The sequence below is a fragment of the Canis aureus genome, chromosome 34 (genome assembly GCF_053574225.1).
Source record: "Canis aureus isolate CA01 chromosome 34, VMU_Caureus_v.1.0, whole genome shotgun sequence".
In the NCBI taxonomy this organism is placed as follows: domain Eukaryota; kingdom Metazoa; phylum Chordata; class Mammalia; order Carnivora; family Canidae; genus Canis; species Canis aureus.
Window position 1 is genome coordinate 6,017,902 of NC_135644.1, and position 20,642 is coordinate 6,038,543.

Here is a 20,642-nt window from a genome sequence, read left to right on the forward strand (position 1 = left end):
TAGGTGTGTTACTTTTTTTTTTTCTTTTCTTTTCTTTTTTTTTTTGGTCACTTTTTTCTTACCACTAGTGTGCAAACAGCTTCAGGCCCTTAAAATTGAAGAACAGAGTCCTCACTGCTTCCTAAAAACTTCTGTTTATAGAAGAAACAGATACTTTGCTTAGTAAACTGAGTGGGAGAAGGAAAGGTGTTAGGAGACAAGTGTAACAGTGGGAAATAATCTCTGGTGTGGAGTTAGTTTAGCTGTGAATGCTGAAAGAGCCAGGAAATCGGTCCCGATAATAGAGGAAGAGCTCTATCAGTTACCATCCGTGGGGAGAGGTGCTGTGGAAGGAAGATGGAAGGTGGTGGGGGAGACCGTGTCCATTGCTCCCTGGCCAGGGCCTGGCTCTTTCAGGAAAGGGTGGGGTGGGATGAGGTCACTAGGCATTATTAGATCATACACAGGAATGTTTGCAAGACTACTCAGTTTTCTTTTTAAGATTTTATTTATTCATGAGAGAGGCAGAGAGAGGCAGAGACCTAGGTGGAGGGAGAAGCAGGTTCCCTGGAGGGAGCTCAATGCAGGCCTAGATCCCGGGACCCTGGGACCACACCCTGAGCCACCCAGTCATCCAAGACCGCTCAGTTTTTAAACCCCAGAGTGCCTTCCTTAGTAGCTTTTAAAAGTAGATTTTATTTTTTTAGAGCAATTTGAGGTTCACTGCAAAATTGAGCAAAAGGTATAGAGACTTCCCGATGCCCCCTGCCCCCTATACAGGCACAGCCTCCCCTGTTACCAACATTCCTCACCGGAGTGGTACGTTTGTTACAGTTCATGAACCTGCATGGACACGTCATCACCCAGAGTCCAGAGTTTAGATTTCACTCTTGATGGTGTTGTACATTCTATGGGTTTTGACAAATTTATAATACTGTGTGTTTCGGGTTCTCCAGAGAAACAGAACTTTGGCTATATATTTGAGGAGATCTGTGGGATTATGGAGGCTGAGCTGTGCCACTGGATGTCATCTGCAAGCTAGAGAACAAAGAAGGCCCGTGGTATTATTGAGACCAAATCTGAAGGTCCGAGAAGCAGGGAAGCTGATGCTGTAACTCAGACTAGATCTAGACGGGGGGGAAAAGGGTGTCAGAACATCTGTCTTGTTTACTGTCACTCCTGAGGAGTGCCTGACACATAGTTGTTGAGTGAATTTGTTAACTGGTCTCATGAACTTTAGTTTTGCTTATTGCATCGTACTCTTTAGTATACTGCTACTTAATAGTGAGGTTTCATCACCTGCAGGAGTATCCCCTCCATTTTTTGTGAAAAGTATCGGAACTCTTCTATAAAAAAAGAAAAAAAAAGTTCTTACGCTAACGTTGGCCTACGTTGGGTGTCTTGACCAGAGGTTCCATCTTGCTCAGCCGCAGGGTGCTAAGCACTGACCTGTGCATGGATTGACCAGGATGCTACCATTATGATGTAAAATACGTGCACAAAAGGGCATCATCTGTTCAGAACGTGTTGTTTATTGTCTGCAATGTCACCTAGTGATCTTTCTATTGGAATTTTAAAATCTGGCCATTTTACTTGTGGGATCCTGAGTTTACTCATGTGACTATAAAGTAATTACCCAGTTAGCTGTGATCTAGAAAGGAGCAAAATCCTGAAGAAAGGGGGAATGGGATCAGGTGAGTTTTTTGAGGCCAGACAAGTCTGGGTCAGGGGACCCTGTCTAGGCAAAGCCGACTGAGCGTAGTGCCCCAGTGTGGGTAGCCCACAACACAGTGCCTGGAACTAGGGTGGAGGGTGTCGGAAATTAAGGGTGCACAGGGAAGGGGGCATTGGCAGATGTCTTAGCCCTTCACTTGTGCTGTTACTCAGATAGATTCAGTGTTTTTAAAAGCATCACCGATTGCCTCTCTGCGTTCATCTCCGCCAAGGACAGACTTCCTGGCGTGCTTGCTTAGCATGTAGTAAGCTTCTACTTGAGATGTTCAGTGAAAGCAGAAGATAGAAGCATTTTTGTGTATTCCCAAGGCAGGATCTGCTTACTGTACCTCGTGACTGGCTGGATAATGTTTTACCATAAAGGAAAAGCTACTGGTGTGGAGAGTTAGTAGTGGGTAGGATTAGGCTGTATTAAGCTCAAATTCTAATACATTTAAGAATGATCAATTTTGGAATTTCTATGACAGGAATACCAAATGCCCCCAAATCTCTCTCTGCCATTGCACACGGGAAGCATCACCATTTACTAACGAATAGCACCTTGAGGTATAAAAACAGGATGGGATCTTATCATAGGTTCCCTAGTCCACGAGAGTAATTAAGTAGTTAATTGACTACTCATGTTATTGGTAAGACTTCTCGTCAACAGTAGGCTATTAAGTTTTAGGCGAGTCAAGAATTATATGTGGATTTTTGAGTGCATGTGGGTCAGCACCCCCAAACCCTGTATTGTTCAAGGGTCAACTGTATGTAATTGTCAAAACCCACCAACTCCGAAGTTGCTTTTTTCAAGAACATACCTATTTTCATAGACTTTGGGTATTAGGACATCATAAATAAGTCTCAGGTTTGAATGATCAGTGGGGTCAACTGTCTGGTGTGTGTGTGGAACAGTTGTATTTTATAGCAGGAGCTACTCAGACCTAACGAATTTCTAATAAGAAACACATGGGAGATACAGGCCCCTTCCTGCCCTTCACCAGCTTCAGGACATAGTGGACAGTCCTCTCAGCACCAGGCTTGGCTTTGGAGAAGAAGAAACCATTTTCTGATGGAATATTGTTGGTCAAGTCTAGTCATCCCATTTTGTGTGATGGACAAAAGGACGAGCTTATCCTTGATTTCATTTACTGTAACTTTTAAGCAAATTTCAAGGCAAGGATTTTATAATGTGTCTGAGTAGTACCTGAATATTATGTTTTAAATACTAAGAAAAATGAGTTTCATATGTTACAGCTTAAAATGATCTATTTTTCATGGACTTACTAGTTCAGGTTACATAATTTCATGATTTGTTTTATCAAAGGGGTTGTTCCTACCCCCAACTCGGAGCTGAATTGAATTAGAGCAGTTACCAGAAAGCGTTAGAGCACTGGGCTTCACCATAAAGTCTGGGAAGTGTTTCTTTTATGAGTGTTAAAATGATCCACTTTACACATATAAACATTTGCTCGAGACTTACCAGTGTGAGAGGTAATGTGGAAAAATGTGAACATGAGAAAAAAATAATTTCAAAACAACAAGAGTTAATGGTCGTTTGGGACTTAGCAGAGCTGGGTGCATTCTGAGTATTAATCTGCCTAAGCTGTTGGGGAACAGATGTACGTGAAACAGATCCCAGTCTTCTGCTGTGTACATCCAAAGTGAGACATCTGTCGGTGGACCTTGTGGTCAGAAATAATGGAAGCAGGGGTTAAACCCCAAAATGACCTGTTATGTGAATTATTGAAGGATTAATTACTCAGTAAAACCTGCTTTGATTTATCAGTCTACATGTTAAGAAGATACTTCTTAAAAAAAAAATTGTCAGGCTGTTCCTAAGGTGTAAAATTTGAAGGAATTTTTTAAAAAGATGGGTATGAAAAAATCAAGGTCGCCAAGGAACTGCGTGTGCTGTTTATGAAGTTTTTAAAAGGCTTGGAAAGATCTGTTAACCTAGTATGTAGATCTTAAATAGTCCTGTGGTATAAAAGCTTCTTGTTAAAGTAAATCGGTCCGCACAGAAAAACAAATGTAGAGTGAATCTCTAGAGATGACTCTTGGCTTGTCCTTTCTGGGGTGACGGGATGTTCGGTATCTGAACCGCCCAGTACTGTTGTCACCCAGCCACATGTGGCTGTTACACCTGAAATGTGGCTAGTGTGGCTGAGTAACTGAATTTTTAATTTTAGTTGAATTGAATAGCTGCACATGGCTAGTGGTGATCACGGCGGCTAACACAGCTCTAAGGCATCCAGAGTTGCAATTGTTAATTTCCTGTGTTCCTGGGTGTCGGTTTTAATATTTATTTCTATAGGAAGGTACAGTTTTCAAATCATAATGTAAGTGATACGGTCCTACAACTGGCGCTGCCAATTTAAAGACAAAGCCACCGAGTGTAGAGATGGCAAAGTCCTTTAACATATTTTGTGAATCTCCCCCCACCCAACCCCCCCGGAAAGCTCTTGTTATTACAAACTAAGTGGCTGGTAAATAGTTCAGTTGAAGTCTTTTTTGTAAAATTACTGTATTGTTCCTCATGGTTGTTGTGATGTACTTGAATTGAGATTTAGCGGACTTAATCGGTTTCTTACTATAGACATAGTATATATGGGCTAAGTGGTCTAGCCTGTGTGCCCCAGCTCCCTAAGAGTCTGCATATTACTGTTATTCCTCAACCATGTGGCACCATCTGAGGGCAAGTACTCATAAAAACTTGATCTACTTTTATGTCCCCCCATCCTTTTGCCGTCTCCCCTCTAGGGGGATCTTTGGACCTAGAACGGGTGCATAAATATCTTTCTAGAAGTGGGGAACGGTGCTTACGCTGAAGCCAAGGGACTTAAAAACTGAGAGTTCAGTGTTTGGATCAAGGTCAGGAAAGCAGAGGGGTTGATCCAGCTGGAAGCAGGAGGCCCTGAAGCGAAATGCAGAAGTCTAAACATGAAGCTAAAGGATCGCAGGGCCACGTAGTAGATAATGGGATTGACGGGTAGGCTGGATGCACGGGAGGATGTCCTTGCCTGGGCTGGACATTTTTGTGTCCTCTGTAATTTGGGAAAAATGGGCCATCCTTGTTTAAAGGAGTGGGGATGTGATGGACCTGCTGCGCTGGGATCTCGGTACTGCTGCACTCGTCCTGAACCTCAGGGCCTATCCTGCAGAGTCTGTTTCTTGGCTAGGTCATTCGATTACGTTTAAAATATTGACAAACCTACAAACATCGGTCCTCAACGTGGGCTTCTAGAAGTCTCCCATGTGACTGTATCCTGCCCACGTTTTGGAACAACTGTGCCTATGATAGGGGGGTAGTACCTGCTGGGCGAGTGCTATCTGGTTGTGTGTGTAGTATGAGCAAAAGGAGGGAATTCTTAGTAGCTGTGGCTCTTCCCAGGCTCTGAAGTTTTCCAAAAGCAGTATGTGATGAAAGAGGCAAAAGAAAAGAGAGATAGATGGAGTTTGAAGGGAATTAAATCTTATGCCAACTTTTGGCACGTGAACCAGAAGCTGATTTCAGTGTGATCAATGGCTGAATCAAGAGGCAGGGAGGCAGGCAGGTATGCATACCAAAAATAAATAAATAAATAAATAAATAAATAAATAAATAAATAAATAAAAAAAATAAAAACAAAACTGGCATACTGCTATGCACTTATGGTAAGCCTAAAGATAAGTCTATAATAATATACCAGCTGGCATCAGGGAATTCCTATGTATATTCCAGGATTTTAATCAGAAACAGTGTTCTAGAAACTACTGCCACACAACAGTGTCCAGTGTTTGGAAACAGAGAATGTTGCTGGATGTTTGCTCTGCCAAGACCTGTGCCAAGTATCTTATCTTGTTTAATCTTCCCAGCGAGATTATGTAGTCTAGGTAGGATTTTTATCCCTAGGGCTCAGAGATGTTAAGTAACTCGTCCAAGGTCATACTAACCGTGGAGTTCAAAGCCAAGCATTCCGACCAGCGAGCCCATACTGTGCCCATGAGGTTCTGGTGCTTCTTGGATCAAGCAAGAAGGAATTTCCCCTAAGAGTCTCTCTCGTGAGCGAGTGAGCAAGCGAGCATAATGGGTCAAACCAAAACCTCTAATAGAACAGTTTCATTGGACTTTTCTAGGCCCTTAAGACCCCTCTACCATGGAGATCACATTATTCTTCTCTGGGTACTTCCGTTTCTCAGTCCAGGCTAAAAGAAAGACATAGGAATTTTTGAAGTTTAAAAAAAAAAAACCCAATATTTTTAGTATGGAAAACTTCCAACATAGCCAAATGTACAAAACCTAATAGAAGCCTCCATATACAACCCAGGGAAGGGTGAGGCTCTCTGTAACACGTTGGCCTTGAAATTGTTTAAACTCAGCCTTGTTTCATCTATGCTCTGGCTCTTTCCCTTATTTCTCTGGAATAGTTGGAAGCAATTCCTAGACCTCATAAATTGCATCTATAAACATTTCAGCATGTATCTCTAGGAGGTAAGGATTTAAAAAATAGGCACAATATGATCACAAAACCAGGCTTCCTAGTTAAAACGACAGCCTATATCCTCAAATATCCAGGCAGTGTTCATAGTCTCCTGAGTGTTTCTCTCTAAATAGGAATCAATGGTAATGAGGTTGGTTTTGCAGTTGGTTGCTGGGTCTTTAATATCTTCTAATCCACGGATTCCTCGTTCTTTTTCCTTGCAGGTTGGTTGTTTTTCCTGAACAAACTGATTTGTCCGCCCTGTAGTTTCCCATAGGAATATGAGAAGTTTCCTGGGGGTGGGGGGGTGCAGGTGTCTGTGAAAGGTAAAAGTAGAGGGAGACAGATAAGGAGGGATACCCTAGTGACTGTGAGGCCAATCCGACACCTATAAAGGGGGGAATAAGGCAGGTGGGGACAGGGGAGCCTCAGCCCATGATGCATATCTGGTCAAGTCTTTGCTTACCTAGGGTGAGATTTGGGGGTGTATGGGGGGAAAAGATTGCCCATTAGGAGTCCACCTTGGGCAGCAATGGCCAAACCTCAACTGTGTTTAGTCATGGGAATGATGTGACCTCACTGATGACATTGAGGTAGATCCTGAAGGGACCAACAACTAACTTCATATGAAATGGGTTTCAATTTACAGCAATGCCGATTTCTTACTAATTCTCAAACTCTCCTACTCTGGCAATGTTCATGATTGGGAACCCCTCCAAGTTGACTTCCAAGTCCTTTCGACATTCCCTCCGCTGTCTCCCATAGTTTCCTTGCTTTCTGGAATTGCAAGATATTCCAGGCTCATCTTGAACATGTCATGCCTCAGGCATGGCATCCACCTGCCCATCAAGGAAGCTTTCGTTCCTTTTGTTGAATAGTGGTATTTAGAGGCCACAAATTGAGCCCCGGTATTTCCTTCTGTTTTACAGTTTGTTTTTTAAACCGAGCTGGGAAGTGTGTATTTTTTCTTCTAAAAAGAAAATGCGTCATGGAATTATGCTGATACTTCCAGTTTAAGTTCAGGACTAAAAGGTTTTTACTTTACCTCTTTTCTGTTCTTAAAATCCTGATTTTTTTTTTTTTTAACCGCAACAATATCATTGCTGAGTGACTTTATCTTATAACACCTGTAAATCACAGAATAATAACACCAGTGCTGCCATCAGTGGTGTAACTTCTGAAAGCCCCTTAAGATCATTCTGTAACTTTTTGTTGTTGCCATTAGAGTGCACACCACCCAGGGTATATGCCCTGTGTGGTCAAATTACTGTGTTTTAAAGACGCTTAAAATCATTCCTATCTCTGATGTCATATCCTCAACTCAATACACAGAATTATCTGTTTCATTTTGTTTTTGATTTTGGGAATTTTAAAAAATCCAATTTTATTTGATACTTATGTAAAAATATTTATAAGGTTCCAGAGTCAGACCTGCTAAACAAACTATATTCTGAAAAGCGTAACTTTCTGTCTGTATCCTTTCTACACATTTTTTTCCTTCCGATCATAGGTAAGATTATCTTTCATTTATTCATTTGTAAATACAAGCGAACATGTGTGTGTACATGTTTGCTTATGTGTATATATATTCTCCTTACCCAGCCCCTACCTACCTTCTTAAATTCATGGTAGCGTACCATATTTTTTCCACATTTATTTTTTTTTAAATAATATACTTAACATGCTGTAGTGAGAGTCTGCATTTGCTTTTCTATCTACATAGTAATCTATTCTGTACTGTAGTTTATTGAACCAACTCTCCATTGAAGGATTTGGGTTATTTCTAGTCCTTTTTGCTACTGGAAATAGTATTGTAGTGGAAAACCTTAAATGTCCTTTTGTATTTTTTTTCCAGTATATTTTTGGAGCAGATTCCTAGAAGTGGGATTGTTGACTCAAAGAATAAATACCTATGTAATTTTAAAATAGATTTTAGGTTTTAGAGCAGTTCTAGGTTCATAGGAAAATTAAGCAGAAGGTGCAAAGATTACCCATGTACTCCCTGCCTGCCTGTATAGTTTTGCTCAATATTTCCAAATCGCCTCGTGAACATTGTACTATTTGGCCCTTTTATCATTGTATGAGGATACCTGTTTCTGTGAAGTTTCTTCCAAAGAGTATATTGCCAAAGTTTTGAAAAACCTACCTGATGAGAAATTATATTTCCCCGTAGTTTTAATTTCTGTTTTTCTCATTAAATCATTCATGCTTTTAGCTTATTTCTCTCAATATTAGGGAGCACCTAACCGAGCATGCTGGGTTTTCTCATAGGCTACAGAGATGCTATAATCTGACACAATTTCGGCTTCCAAGTATTCACAATCTGTAGGGAGACTTATTGGCAAAATTACTAGTGGTCTGTCTTATGTGCAGTTGAGATATTACAGGACATTATAAACACACATGGAAGTCAGTTATAACTGGAGGCATTTGTTTTTTAAAGCAAGTGACTTTGGGTTTTGAGAAGGCATTCATGGAACCAGGATGGATTATAAATGGGCTCCACACTGAAGAGCCCATTTCAGCGGCTGGTATACCAGGAGCTCCAGGAGACAGTGTATGTTGGCGGGGAGGTCGGGGAGGTGAGGCTAGATGAAGGGATATTGTCAGAGACAGAATTTAGAGGATATGGGGCTTGAGGGAAGGGGAAAAAACAATGAGATTTTTAACGTGTGTGATGGAATGGATAGTGAACACTGCTAAAATGTTCAGATTAGCAAAACGAGAAAGTATCTTACTTGAAATGCATCGTACCATGCATCCAATATTGCCAGTGACCAGCAAAATGTCCAAACAGAAGGGAAATTGAAAGCTTGAAAAATGCATAAGCTGGAGAAATGGCTCCTGGAGGACTGTAAACTGAACCCTGTAAAGCTTCAGGTCTCTGTTTTTTGTGAGCCTTGGGCTATCTCTTGTGTCCTGTTTCTTATTAGGTTGAGGCTACTTTAAAAAACAAAGCTATTTTCAGGAAACATTACTCATTAAATATTGGAGATGAAGCTATGATCTTTGTATAGTGTATAGCCATAATATTTTGGTATTATTAACATTTTTAAAAACCAATGAAATTACTTTAAACACATCAACTTTTGCATGTAGAAAAGAAATTTTTATATATCATTTTAAACCCAGAAAAAAATCCATTTCATAAAATCAGAAGATTTTTGTCTGATACAAATACTCTAAATTAAACTTTTAAGTATACTGAACGTTACACATAATTCAAAGTACTTTCTATGTCCATCTGTGCAGAAAGAATAAAATCAATAAAATTAAGCAACTGTTGGCGTATAACGGTTCCTTATTTGTGGCATGTTTTCATGTATTGAAACTGTAAAGGGAAGATAGTGTATGTTTTGTTGTTTTCATCATATAGACACTTATTACAGTTAAAATCTTGGATTGTAATGCATTTTTAAAGTCCCATTCATAACCCACTTATTTTAAATACTTTATTTAAATACTTAGGGTAAACTAAAACATCTAGATATTTTTGTCTTGGGATTTGATTTATAATATCTTATTTCAAAAGTAGAATTTTTTTCTAAAAATACTTCCATTTCTTAGAATTAGCATTTTTTATATTGGGAAAATTGTATTGTAGCTTCTGAATTAAAGACAAATTTATCATTTTCCCGGGTTGTTTGAATATCTTACACTGGGGCCAAACTTACTCTATTACTGGGCTTCATGTTATGGAATTATCTTATGGGTGAACTGAATTTTACCCAAATCTTCTTGATACTTAAACACTTTACTAGGTGCATGCCAGATTGCTATTTCCATGCAGAAGCACTGGATGCCAAGTTCGTGCATTGAAATTCTAAGAGCTTTTTCAAATTTAACTTTCCTACAGTATGACGTGAATCCCAACAATTTTTATACAAAGTTATGGAATACCTTTTGGCTTTGGCTTTAGTCAATAACAATTAGTGTCCATTATGTACACTGTATATTTTGGGGTGAAATGACTAGTTCCAAAGAAATATCCTAGAAGATCTCAGACTTCTGAGGTCAAAGCTGATAATACTACATTATTTGCAGATTTCCATTACAATAATGACCTAGCAGTTACCAATTGCTTAAATACTGAGTATAGGGCACCAAGTTGAACCATGGATTTTGAACTGGAGAACGCATGTTCATATCCTAAACTCATCAAATATTACCATTAGCTTGGAAAACAACAGCTATTTTCACCATTATTCTTGAGTAGCCTGAAGAAATCAGAGTCAGAGGTGCCTATAAAAACTTTAGTGTTCTTATTTGGCTAACATTCTGCCTTTATAAGAGTCTCAAGAAAATCAGTTGAATGCAAACTCTGAAAATTCAACACACCGTCCATCATCTTCAGTTTACCATTAAACAATACTATGCCCTGGCTATAACCCTCTAATTTTATTTTTTCACTGTAATGAAAGTACTGGTCATTATTGCTGCCACTGATGCTCTTTTGTCTGCACATACTGTTGCAACATAATGTGTTGTGCATTTGATACGGATATTACCATATTGCCATAAGGAGCTGCTATTATTTTAGACACCAACTGATTCCATGATAGTGTCAGATTTCTTTAACATATGCTTATGTTTTTGTACAAATGACCTCAAGAAACATCTGCTAGTTTTGTGGTGGTATCTACTGTTTCTTTTTTAGGATTTGACCTGTCAGTCACTTTTTAATGTGAATCTACAGTATTTCATTAGAGTAGGCTCACTGTTTTTTTTTTTTTTAATGCTGTTGATATTAATTAATAACATCTATGGCATAACTCAGAAGGAAACTGAAGCTGCCTGTGCACATTATTTTAAAATATCTTTTCATGATTGCTCTTTTAACTTTTTTGCTGTTGATACTTTAAAATGCAAAAGAGCCCTCTTTGAGTTTTACAAAAAGTGTATTGTAGTTGTGGGGTATCATTGGGCCGTTCGTGTCCTGGGCTGATTGCTAATCTTTCTTAGTATCTTCGATGAGTTTGGAAGGACAGGCAAAGGAAAGGGAAGCGAAGTTTCTATGAAGTCATGATATTTTTGCTTGAGGGTACTGGAAAAACTAGAGAGTATAAACCATTGATTATGTTCTAGGTGGAATGCTTTCTTTTACTCGCTTTGATGTGACTCTGATAAAACAACGACCACACATTTCCATTGTCTGGCATTTTCTTTTCTGCATTCCTCTTTGTCCTTTTTTTTTTTTTTTCCTTTAAGACCTAGCTGTTGATTCAAAGAAAGCAGTATGATTATATATTTATGGTATTTAAAACATCAAAATGAAAGAACGGTCTCTGAATAGCAATATGGGTCCATGTTTTCCAGAGGGAAATGTATAAACAGATTTTTTCCAACCCATTTATTAGAAGACATTGTCTCTAAAATCGTCTTTCCTACATGTCTTATACTAAATCTAAACCCAACAAAGCAAATGTGCATAAGAGGTATAGTCCTCCTCGCAGTATATATCGGTGTCGTTCAGATAAGAACTAGACTAGCTTACTTTTCTTCTCTTTTCCATGCATCAGCTGCTGGACTCCTTCAGATTTTAAGCATCTTCTCATTTACATCTCTGGGCTCATGCAGTAACCCTTGCTGCTCTTAGGCTCTCTCTGTCCCTTGGGTGACTTATGTCATTAGGACAGCCTTCTGTCCCCTACTTGCCATCCCTTGGCTGAAACTGAGTGGAGGCCCTTGCCAGTTACCTGAGGTGCTGGACCTGCTGTGGCTCCGCTTTGGCCTCTGTGACGTCTGTGCGCCTTCCACGCCAGAACGTGGTTCTGTGAGGGGAGACAGCATTCCTGAAAGCTTCAGTGTCAGTGGTAGGACCGAGCGAGGCTGTGTTGAGGGCCTAAGCAGCTTTCTTTTAGGCCTGAAATAGGAGAGGCAGGGGCCTCAAGGTCCCTTGAGAAAGACAGATTTCCCTCCACCTCCTGGGCCCAACACTCAACCATTTAAGTGGGTTAGTGGCCTGGACCCAAAGGGGAGTATAATTCTCCCAAATAGTGGTTTCGTTTACCTCTGGGTCTGGTGGGTGTAAGACGAATGAAGGGAGGTCCCCCCATATCTTTGCTCGCCTCCGTTGAGCAGACCTTTGACTTTCAGTTCTGGCTTCCAGGCCTCTGACGCCCTTCCTTGGGCAAGATCCTTAGGGACAGGGGATCTTCACGAAGAGTTTTCAGGTCCTGGGTGTATCTGGAAGCCTATTGGAAGTAGAGAGACTCTGGAGAGATTTTCCTTTAGATACTTATTTCTGCCTCCACCATTTGTTGTTGTTAGTTTTTAGTGCAGGGAATTTGGTCTGTAGGATCCTGGTGGGGTGGAGGAGGGGAAACCGAATTACACATCTTTGCATTCATGTTATGTGGTGCCTGGTGTGACGTCATGAACAGGTGGGCCCGTGATTGTTTCCTTGATGCTCTTTTTAAGAAGTCAATTATATCACTGGGAATGGAAGACTAGCAAAATTAATTTGTTGATTGCATTCTTTAAAGAAATCTTGCATGCATGTTCACAAGAGAAATCGGGGGTTTCTCCCTTAAAGGACAAGGCTTTGTTTTGTTTTTAATGAGACACACTCTTTATAATTAAAACAAAATCCTAGAGTTAAGGGATTACTGTCTTAAATAATTGGATTTCTTTCATTTGTTTCCCTGATCCCCATATATGAGAATAAATCTAGTGGTGTCTTAGGATAATACATATTTACAGATTAAATAGTTCTAACCACCGAACTTTATTAACGCCTCCCAAAGTTCTCACATGATATAGAAAGTAATGTAAGGTCGGGAACTTATTTTAGATTTGGGAAGGGCACAGACACAGAAACTCAGAAATTGGTTGAAAACAACAGAAGCAAAAAAAAAAAAAAAAAAAAAAAAAAAGAAAACGGAAGCCGTGAAAACACTTTTGAAAATTTATTGATCTTTGCAATACATTGTTCAAATATAAATAGGCTTATTATTTGCATAATTTTCTTTAACCCTGCCCTTAAAATATGAAATTTGGTATTATATGCTTTTTCTTTCAGATAAATGCTTTTCTGAAATGGTATTTTAATGTCTGACGATGGTTTGGCTTAAAAATGGTTAAGGGTTAAGTGATGTCAGGGAAGAGCAAAATGCAAATGGCCAGCATTTGTTACTTTAGAAAAATTCACAGAATAAGCTTTGTTCCCCTCTCTCTTTTCTTTTTCTTTCTTTTTTTTTTTTTTTTTTTTTTTGTGTCTCCATGCTCCAGAGCCCTTTTCTAAGACTCTTAAATCATGTGTGAGCCTGGGAGGGGACAAACATTAGAGTAAGTGGTAAGAAGGGGGAGTATTTGCCTTGAGGCAACGTATTCCTCATCTGGGACCTTTGTAAAGCCTTCCCTTCAGCCCCTGAAATCAGAATCTGAGCTCCCAGGGAGGAGGCTGTCTTAGGGGCAGCAGGAATAGGGCCCAGCAGGAGTGACGTATGGTGGTAGGTGAGGGGCCACTGCTCTAGTTGGTCTGGGCTTTGATAAACATTTTCGAACCGACCTGTTTCTCTACCTCCTTCTGGGTCAGTCTTGACCCTAACTTTGCAGACTTGCTGTGCCCCAGTCCTCCTGGGTTTGGAAGCTCAAGGAGGCACTGGTTCTCGTTCTAGTGGGAGCAAAAATATCAAGGACTTGTGCAAGATTTTCTCTTTGATGCTGCAGGAAGACAACATGAGAAATAATTGTACATGGTACTTTCAAATCTACCCGTTTTTCAGTTAACTTCACCTGTCCCCTCTGGGCCAAGTTGTAGCACTTGCTATTTTAATTAATGCTCATCTAAAATAATTTAGTGTCTTCTCAGTATAAGTCTAGCATGCTAACTAATGACAAGCTAGGCAATTAAAGCCTTTTCTCCTTTTGGCATTAAATATTCTTCAGTGTTTCCCCCCCCCCCCCACAGAAATGTTGGAATATACAAGGAAACAAAGATATATGATCAGTTTCTTTGCCATATTTTACTTGATAAGGTGTTGAGAAAAAAGGTCACCCAGCATGTGGCATTTTGTTATGGCAGCCCTAGCAGTCCAATACACCATCCTTCCTCAAATTTTTCTTTTTTTTTTCTTTTTTCCCCTGTGCCCTCCTGTGGCCTGCCTTCTGTGCACACATGGAGAAAGAAAGAGCTCTGTTTCTTCCTCTTCTCATAAGGATACCGGTTCTATCAGGTTAGGATACCACCCTTATGACCTAATTTAACCTTGAGTACTCATTAAAGGCCTTGTCTTCAAATATAGTCACTCTGGGGGATTAGGGCTTCATCATATGTATTTTGGAGAGGGGAGGGGCACAATTCAATGCCTAACAAGTGGATTTACTCATTTAGCTAAATCTTTTGCAACCCTGAAAGTTGATTTTTTTATCCTCTCTCCTCCAAATTGCTGTTAACAGTGTGATGTATTTTTCTATTGTTGTTTTTGATTTTTTAGAAAAATGGTTAATGTATGGTTACTTTCAAATTATATATAATACGAAGAAATAATAATTGTTAGGAGTGTCGACCATATGAAAATGGTTTGAAAAGATGGGTTATTTCTTTTATTTGTAAGTAGGTTTCCTCCGCTCTAAATCTCTATGAACTGGGGCAATCTAATCAGCCTAAATGCCGCCAACAGTAATGTTTTAGTTATATTATAGCAGCTTTCAAAAGATAGTGAAATATATTGAGTACCACTAACACAGTCATGAGTTTGCTTGACCTACTGAATTTTTCTGAAAGTGTGATGAACTCATAACTTCAATTTTTTTTTGGTCTGTGATTGCAAATGTTTGATGAGAGATGACTGTGTCTGATTTGTTTTCCTCTTGTTAAGAGTTCATTTCAGGTTTGGTCCTGAAATCAGTGTTCGTCATCTTTATATCTTTCTGGAAAATCTTGCCAATAAACAATTATCTTGCTAAGGAAAAGTTCTCAGGATTATCAGATTATTGCTCAACCCTAAAAGGCCATGCAGAGAAGTGATTTGGGTCAATATTGCTCTGCTTTCTTCAAGTCTGAACAATTCACTTCTGTGGTGCAATCAAAATACTGACCTACATTTTGAAAGTAAAACACTGTTCTGTTATCTAAATCCGCTGTGCTATTAAAGGGTGAAATACAGAAAAGAGGTCACCAGTTATTATTTTTTCTCCTGTCCTTGATTACAGGTTGCTTTTGTTGTTATTGTTAGATGATCTGCTTCTGAAAGGTAACTGAAATGAAAATTTCTATATGAAATCCTAGTAAAGATAACTCAGGATTGTTGAATAACGATGTTAAAAAAAATGCTACAGCCCTATTAAAATCTAAGGGCTGAAATAAATTAATTCTATTTGGAAATATTTCAATAAGAATTTAGCTTTGACTTTTGATAAATAAGAATGTTAAAAAATTCTTCTGCGTGTTTAAGCTTTTAATACTTGAATCATTCTCCCTGAGGTTGGCATACAAGCGTGTCCCTTACTTTGGTTTGGTAAAGGCTCTGAACATGCAAAGCGACAGATGTTATACCCAGCATAATTATATGTATCCTGGAAACACATCTTTATAGAGTGGAATTGGTTCTTGGGAAAACAAAAATTTGGCAAACAAAGGGCATTAAATTGCTGATCTCAGCAGTAATTACCTGGGATAGATTATAATAATCTTGTGGAGGTGGTAACAGCATCCATGCATTGGAAAAAAAAATGCAATTCTAAAATACATTAAAAGGAAAATGAACTTGTGTAAACTTTAGCCCATCTATCCCTTTAAAGAGCAGAAAAGCCCTTAATTTCTTTCTTTCTTTTTTTTTCCCTTTTTCTTTGGAAAATTCTTACAGCTCTCTAAGAAAGATTCCCAGTATTCAAAATCTTGATAATACTGGTTTTTGACCATGTCTCTGTAAGGTTACTGCCTTTTTATTTTTAATGCCTACTGAAAATAGATCATTTTAAATAAATAAAATATTCCCTAATCTTCAAGCATCCAAGTAACTCTCTGAAACAAATTGGCCACTGTAAGATCCATAGTTATTTGAACCAACAACCATACTGAAGCAGTGGTTTCTGTGATTTTGGTCTCTTCATTCCAAGGGCATCTTAAAGCACCCGCTCTCCGCTTCCTCAACAGATAAAGCAAAGCAGAGCTACTTAGGTCCATGTCATGGAAGGTAAAATTATCTGAAGGTCAGTTGGAGAACCTTGTGTCAAATTTTTCTTAAATAGGCACATAAAAAGTTGTTGAGGTCCTTACAAAAACTTCAGAATTTGATGGTGTTAGTTTTTAGTCTGAAGCATTTTAAAAGAAGAGGTGGTCAAGAGCTGGAGTCTGAATAGCCAGTTAGTACCAAGATCACCTAAATACAGTGTCGCTTACTTTTTTCACCCCCATAGAAAGATTTTGAACACAAATGAAACCTTTAGGACAAGATGTACTTTGAGAATATTCTGAAATAATTATGGATCTTGTTTACCTTAGATGATGGGCATGTATTTTGTTGTTATTGATGATCATTTAGATATGCCATCACCGAATCTCAAATTTTTTAACAACTCCTTCACCTGTAAACTGGCGCAATAGCATAGTTTTCACATCTGTTGAGAAGCTGAAATGATGCATAAGGCAGAGCGCACACTCCAGGGCTGGTGTGCTTTCATGTCTAGCGTTTCTTTCCAGTCATAGAGTGTGTAAAGGTTTTCTTCCTCAGCACAGTCTGTGTGTTTCCATAACAAAATCTAGGATCCAAAGAAAGACTACAAGATGACAAAGGCAGGTAATTGTGATCACATTTCTGTTCCATGACACATAATCATTAGTGTTTCTCAGAAACTCTGTCTTCACATCCCAGGGTGGCGTTTAAGGAGGAACTTTGTGTAGTGAGTGGGGCGCATAGCCCTTTTAGGATGGATACATACTGAACCTGATACATTTCCCAAAGTATTTGGGAAAATACTTGTACCTGACTAGGAGAAGTGGGAGCAGTGGTGGCATGTGGGTCAACTTCCAGTGATTTTCATTTCTTACTGTTAACTCAAATACATATGCCCATTATTTTCTATACTCTCAATTCCTACATTTCTCCTTCTAACCTATTCCATAAATGCCTTAGGAGACCCTTTGACCAAAGGAGGTTTCCTAATCTACTTTAGAGAAGGTACTCAGGATGCCCCCTACTAATAGGAGCTACCTTTGTAAACTCAAAATAAGGCCACAGCAGTTTTGTATTCTATGTGTAAGGTAGAGGCCTCCTCAAATCGTTCCTGCCTATTATCATTTGTCACACAAGCACTTTTTTCTGATTTATCTAATTCAGGTATTGGTGTGGTGACTGCAAATGGTTTGTTGAATTAGTTCAGGTAATAATAGCTAACACTTGCTATTATTATAGGACATTGTATGTGCCAGGAACTGTTAACAGCATCTTACTAACTCACTGAATCTTCAAAACAATCCTCAGAGGGTAGAGGCTATTATCACTTGCATTTCTAGATAAGAAAATAGAAGAGGAAGACTTGAAGGAATTTTTCTAAGGTCATGCAGTAGTAATAGGCAGATCCTGTATTCTAGCCCCTTTCTGAAGAGGTTATCTCTGCTGCTTCTCTTTGGTACCATTTATTTTTATTTATTTATTTATTTATTTTTTACCCGGCTCCACTGTCAGCATCGAGCCCAATGTGGGGCTGAAGCCCAGGATCCTGAGATCAGGCCCTTTGCTGAAAATCAGAGTGTGGCCTCAGGGGTAATAAGACCACGTGACTCCTCTCTGCCTTTCTCCTTCTGTTTCCTATAAGGATTTCAGCTCTTAACCCTCAAGAGCTTCTTTGTAACATGGTTGGAACAAAAAGTATAAGTATCTAGGGCTCCTTTCTGAAATATTTTAGGGGATGTCTTTACTTTGTTAGGTTTATTAGAAGTGCTGATCTCAGTAGGGTTGATAAATGGACAGTGCGTGTGAGTGACGTGGGAGGAGGATAGGAGAAGCCAGACTCTTCTGATAGAGCAACCCCTGGAGCCATGGTTGACTAGGCCTGTCTGTGGTCCTGTATGGTTGGGGTTGGGCATATGGTATCGGGTGGGCCTCCATCTGAGGGGCTCTTGCTCTCTTTCCCTGTGTGACCTCCAGTCCTCTTTTTTGTTCCATGTTACTGTACTTCTTTGGTTTCCTTGATTTTTTCCTTTTTTTAATTTTTGACTTTATATCACTATTCACTTCTACTTCTGCAGATTTGCTGTTTTTCTTACTCCTCACTGTTTTCCATTTGGAACATTTAGAGACCCATCAAGAAAAGTAAAATAATAGGAAAGGAGAGTTAAGCACCAATAAAATGAAATATCATAATAGTAACTTAGCATGTCATTGAGAGTCCCTGAAGGATGGGTTTCTGGAGTTGTACTGTTGGAATTTAAGTTTTGTCACTTCCTGTGTGTGTGAGACTGTGGTGCACACTATTTAAGCTCTCGGCTTATCTCCCTCCCACTCCCCTTTCTGTAAGATGGGACATGATAACAGTACCTAGCTTACAGTGCTGTGAGGTTTCAGCAATATAGTATAATATAAACCTCTTGGCACTAGCCTGCAGTGAAATTTGTCATTAATATTTGTTAAATAACTTTTTAAAGCATTTTAGAGGTGAACAAAACATGAGATTATGTGTCATCTTCCTGACTAAAGGATGAGTACCTGCCTTTTTTTTTCCTTTAACCGCTATTTAACACCCAGAATAGTGTTATCCAGCAAATAAGGACTGAATAAATATTTGTTGAATGAATAAGTGAGTCTCTTCCCATCTCCTTATTTTAGGAATGAGATATCAAGCTCAAAAGGTTAAGGGATTAGCCTCAAGATAGGTGACCAAGCTACAGCTAAAATTAAGGTCTCCTGACTCCCACACCAGTATCTTTTCTGGGAAGACTATGCCATTTTCTATTTGTTTTGTATGGTAAATTTATAGGAAGCACTACAGTAGTATGAGGATGAGCTTTGATTATTCAGATGTGCTGAGAATCAAAATCTAGCATTTTCATTTAATCATTGGCACACTACTTCTCTTAATTTGCACATCTTCATCTATAAAGTGAGATAATTTCCACCTTTCAGAACTATTATGAGGATTAATTAAGATAATCCACATAGAGCACTTGGTCCCATTTCTTTGGCCCTGATTCATCAGTCTAGCTAATTATACATTACAGTCTCCACTTTGTTTCTCATTCTTTCTTGAGTCTTCTATGATTAGGCTTTTGACTCTCATCACTCTACAGCTCATTTGTCACAGTCAGTACTCATCTGTCTTGACCTATGGACAGTTTTAAAATATCACACTGTGCTCTTCAGTACAGCTTTCTCCACTTGTGTGATGTCACTCTTTTGGTTGTCTCTTGTCCTGCTGGCTTGCTCCTTTTCAGTTTCCTTTCTTGTTGACCTCTTTTTCCCTTGTATGTTCTCTGACCTCTTGTCTTTCATTCTCTCTCTGGCTCAACATCTTCTAATTGGTGGCTTCTAATACCATCTAAATTCTGATGATCTTCAAATTTGTATCTTTAGTCCAGACCTCTCAATTCCAGGTTTATAAACCTTACTGCCTATTTGGATGTTAACCTGGAGGTCTGATAGATTTCTCAAACTTAGCGTATTCTAAAATAAGCTTTAATTTCTTCCTACAACCTAAACTATGTACTTCCTATGGGTCTTCCTGTCTTAGTATAAGAAGACATCATCCTTCTAGTTGCCCAAGCCCAAAACACTCGGAAAGTGTGCTCCATTCTCTTTCTCTCTCTGCATCTAGTCTATCAATAAATCCAGTGGCCTTTCCTGAAATATATTCAAAATTGAGTAGCATCACTGCCACCATATGAGACCTCATTTCTCAAATTGAGTATTGTGTTACTTGCTGTTCTTTTTGCCCAGAAACCTATGGAACCAGCTATGTGTTAAAATTCAGATGTTTACTAATTTTAGAAAGATGATGTGGGGCATATATGTGTATGTAACACCCACAGTGAGCCTCAGGTAGCATCCTGTGATTGAATATTACTATTTCTGAAGGGAATATGAAGAATATCCATGCTAAGTGGGATAAAGACTTAGAATCTCATTGTTAATTTGGGTCCAATTTGCTACAAAATAAGGTCAACTCAGGCTTTGCTCCCAAATGGTTTAAGAAAAAATGTACAATTTTCAGAGCTTTGGGGATTTTGCAATCGCAAATGAGAGATTCCGAACCTATATCTACATGGCTTGTCCCCTTATGTTTTTTTTCTAATCTTTATTCACTGATTGTTTATTGAGCAGTCAGGGAAGATCTCTAAGAGGCTTCTCTTTGTAGAACAAGTCTGGCATGTGGGAAGTGTCCAATTAATAATTACTGACAGGAATGAAGCTGAAACCCCTTTTTACTTAAATATATGCTATTTAGAAGAGTGTGTGACCAGTTTACGAATAATAAAGTATGAGGCGCCTGGGTGGCTCAGTGGTTGAGAATCTGCCTTTGGCTCAGGGTGTGATCCTGGGGTCCTGG

General features: G+C 39.1%; 1 protein-coding gene and 1 long non-coding RNA gene across 5 annotated transcripts in view; one reads left to right on the forward strand and one right to left on the reverse strand.

The window, feature by feature from the left end:
• Positions 1-20,642, forward strand: part of CERKL (CERK like autophagy regulator) — a 129,086-nt gene that overhangs the window by 2,488 nt on the left and 105,956 nt on the right. Inside the window, exon 1 of one of the 4 annotated variants that reach the window (XM_077883283.1) lies at positions 1,537-1,673. The exons of the other annotated variants lie outside the window; for them this stretch is intronic. Coding sequence (XP_077739409.1) covers positions 1,664-1,673 — 10 coding nt within the window. The 5' untranslated portion in view covers positions 1,537-1,663. Of the gene's footprint in view, positions 1-1,536; positions 1,674-20,642 lie in introns of those variants that run through there. 4 annotated transcript variants of the gene reach the window in all.
• LOC144304648 (uncharacterized) lies at positions 656-1,451 on the reverse strand. The gene is made up of 2 exons (XR_013371577.1): positions 1,355-1,451; positions 656-1,017 (listed from the first exon to the last, which is right to left on the reverse strand). It is a non-coding gene; the product is annotated as an uncharacterized LOC144304648 (long non-coding RNA).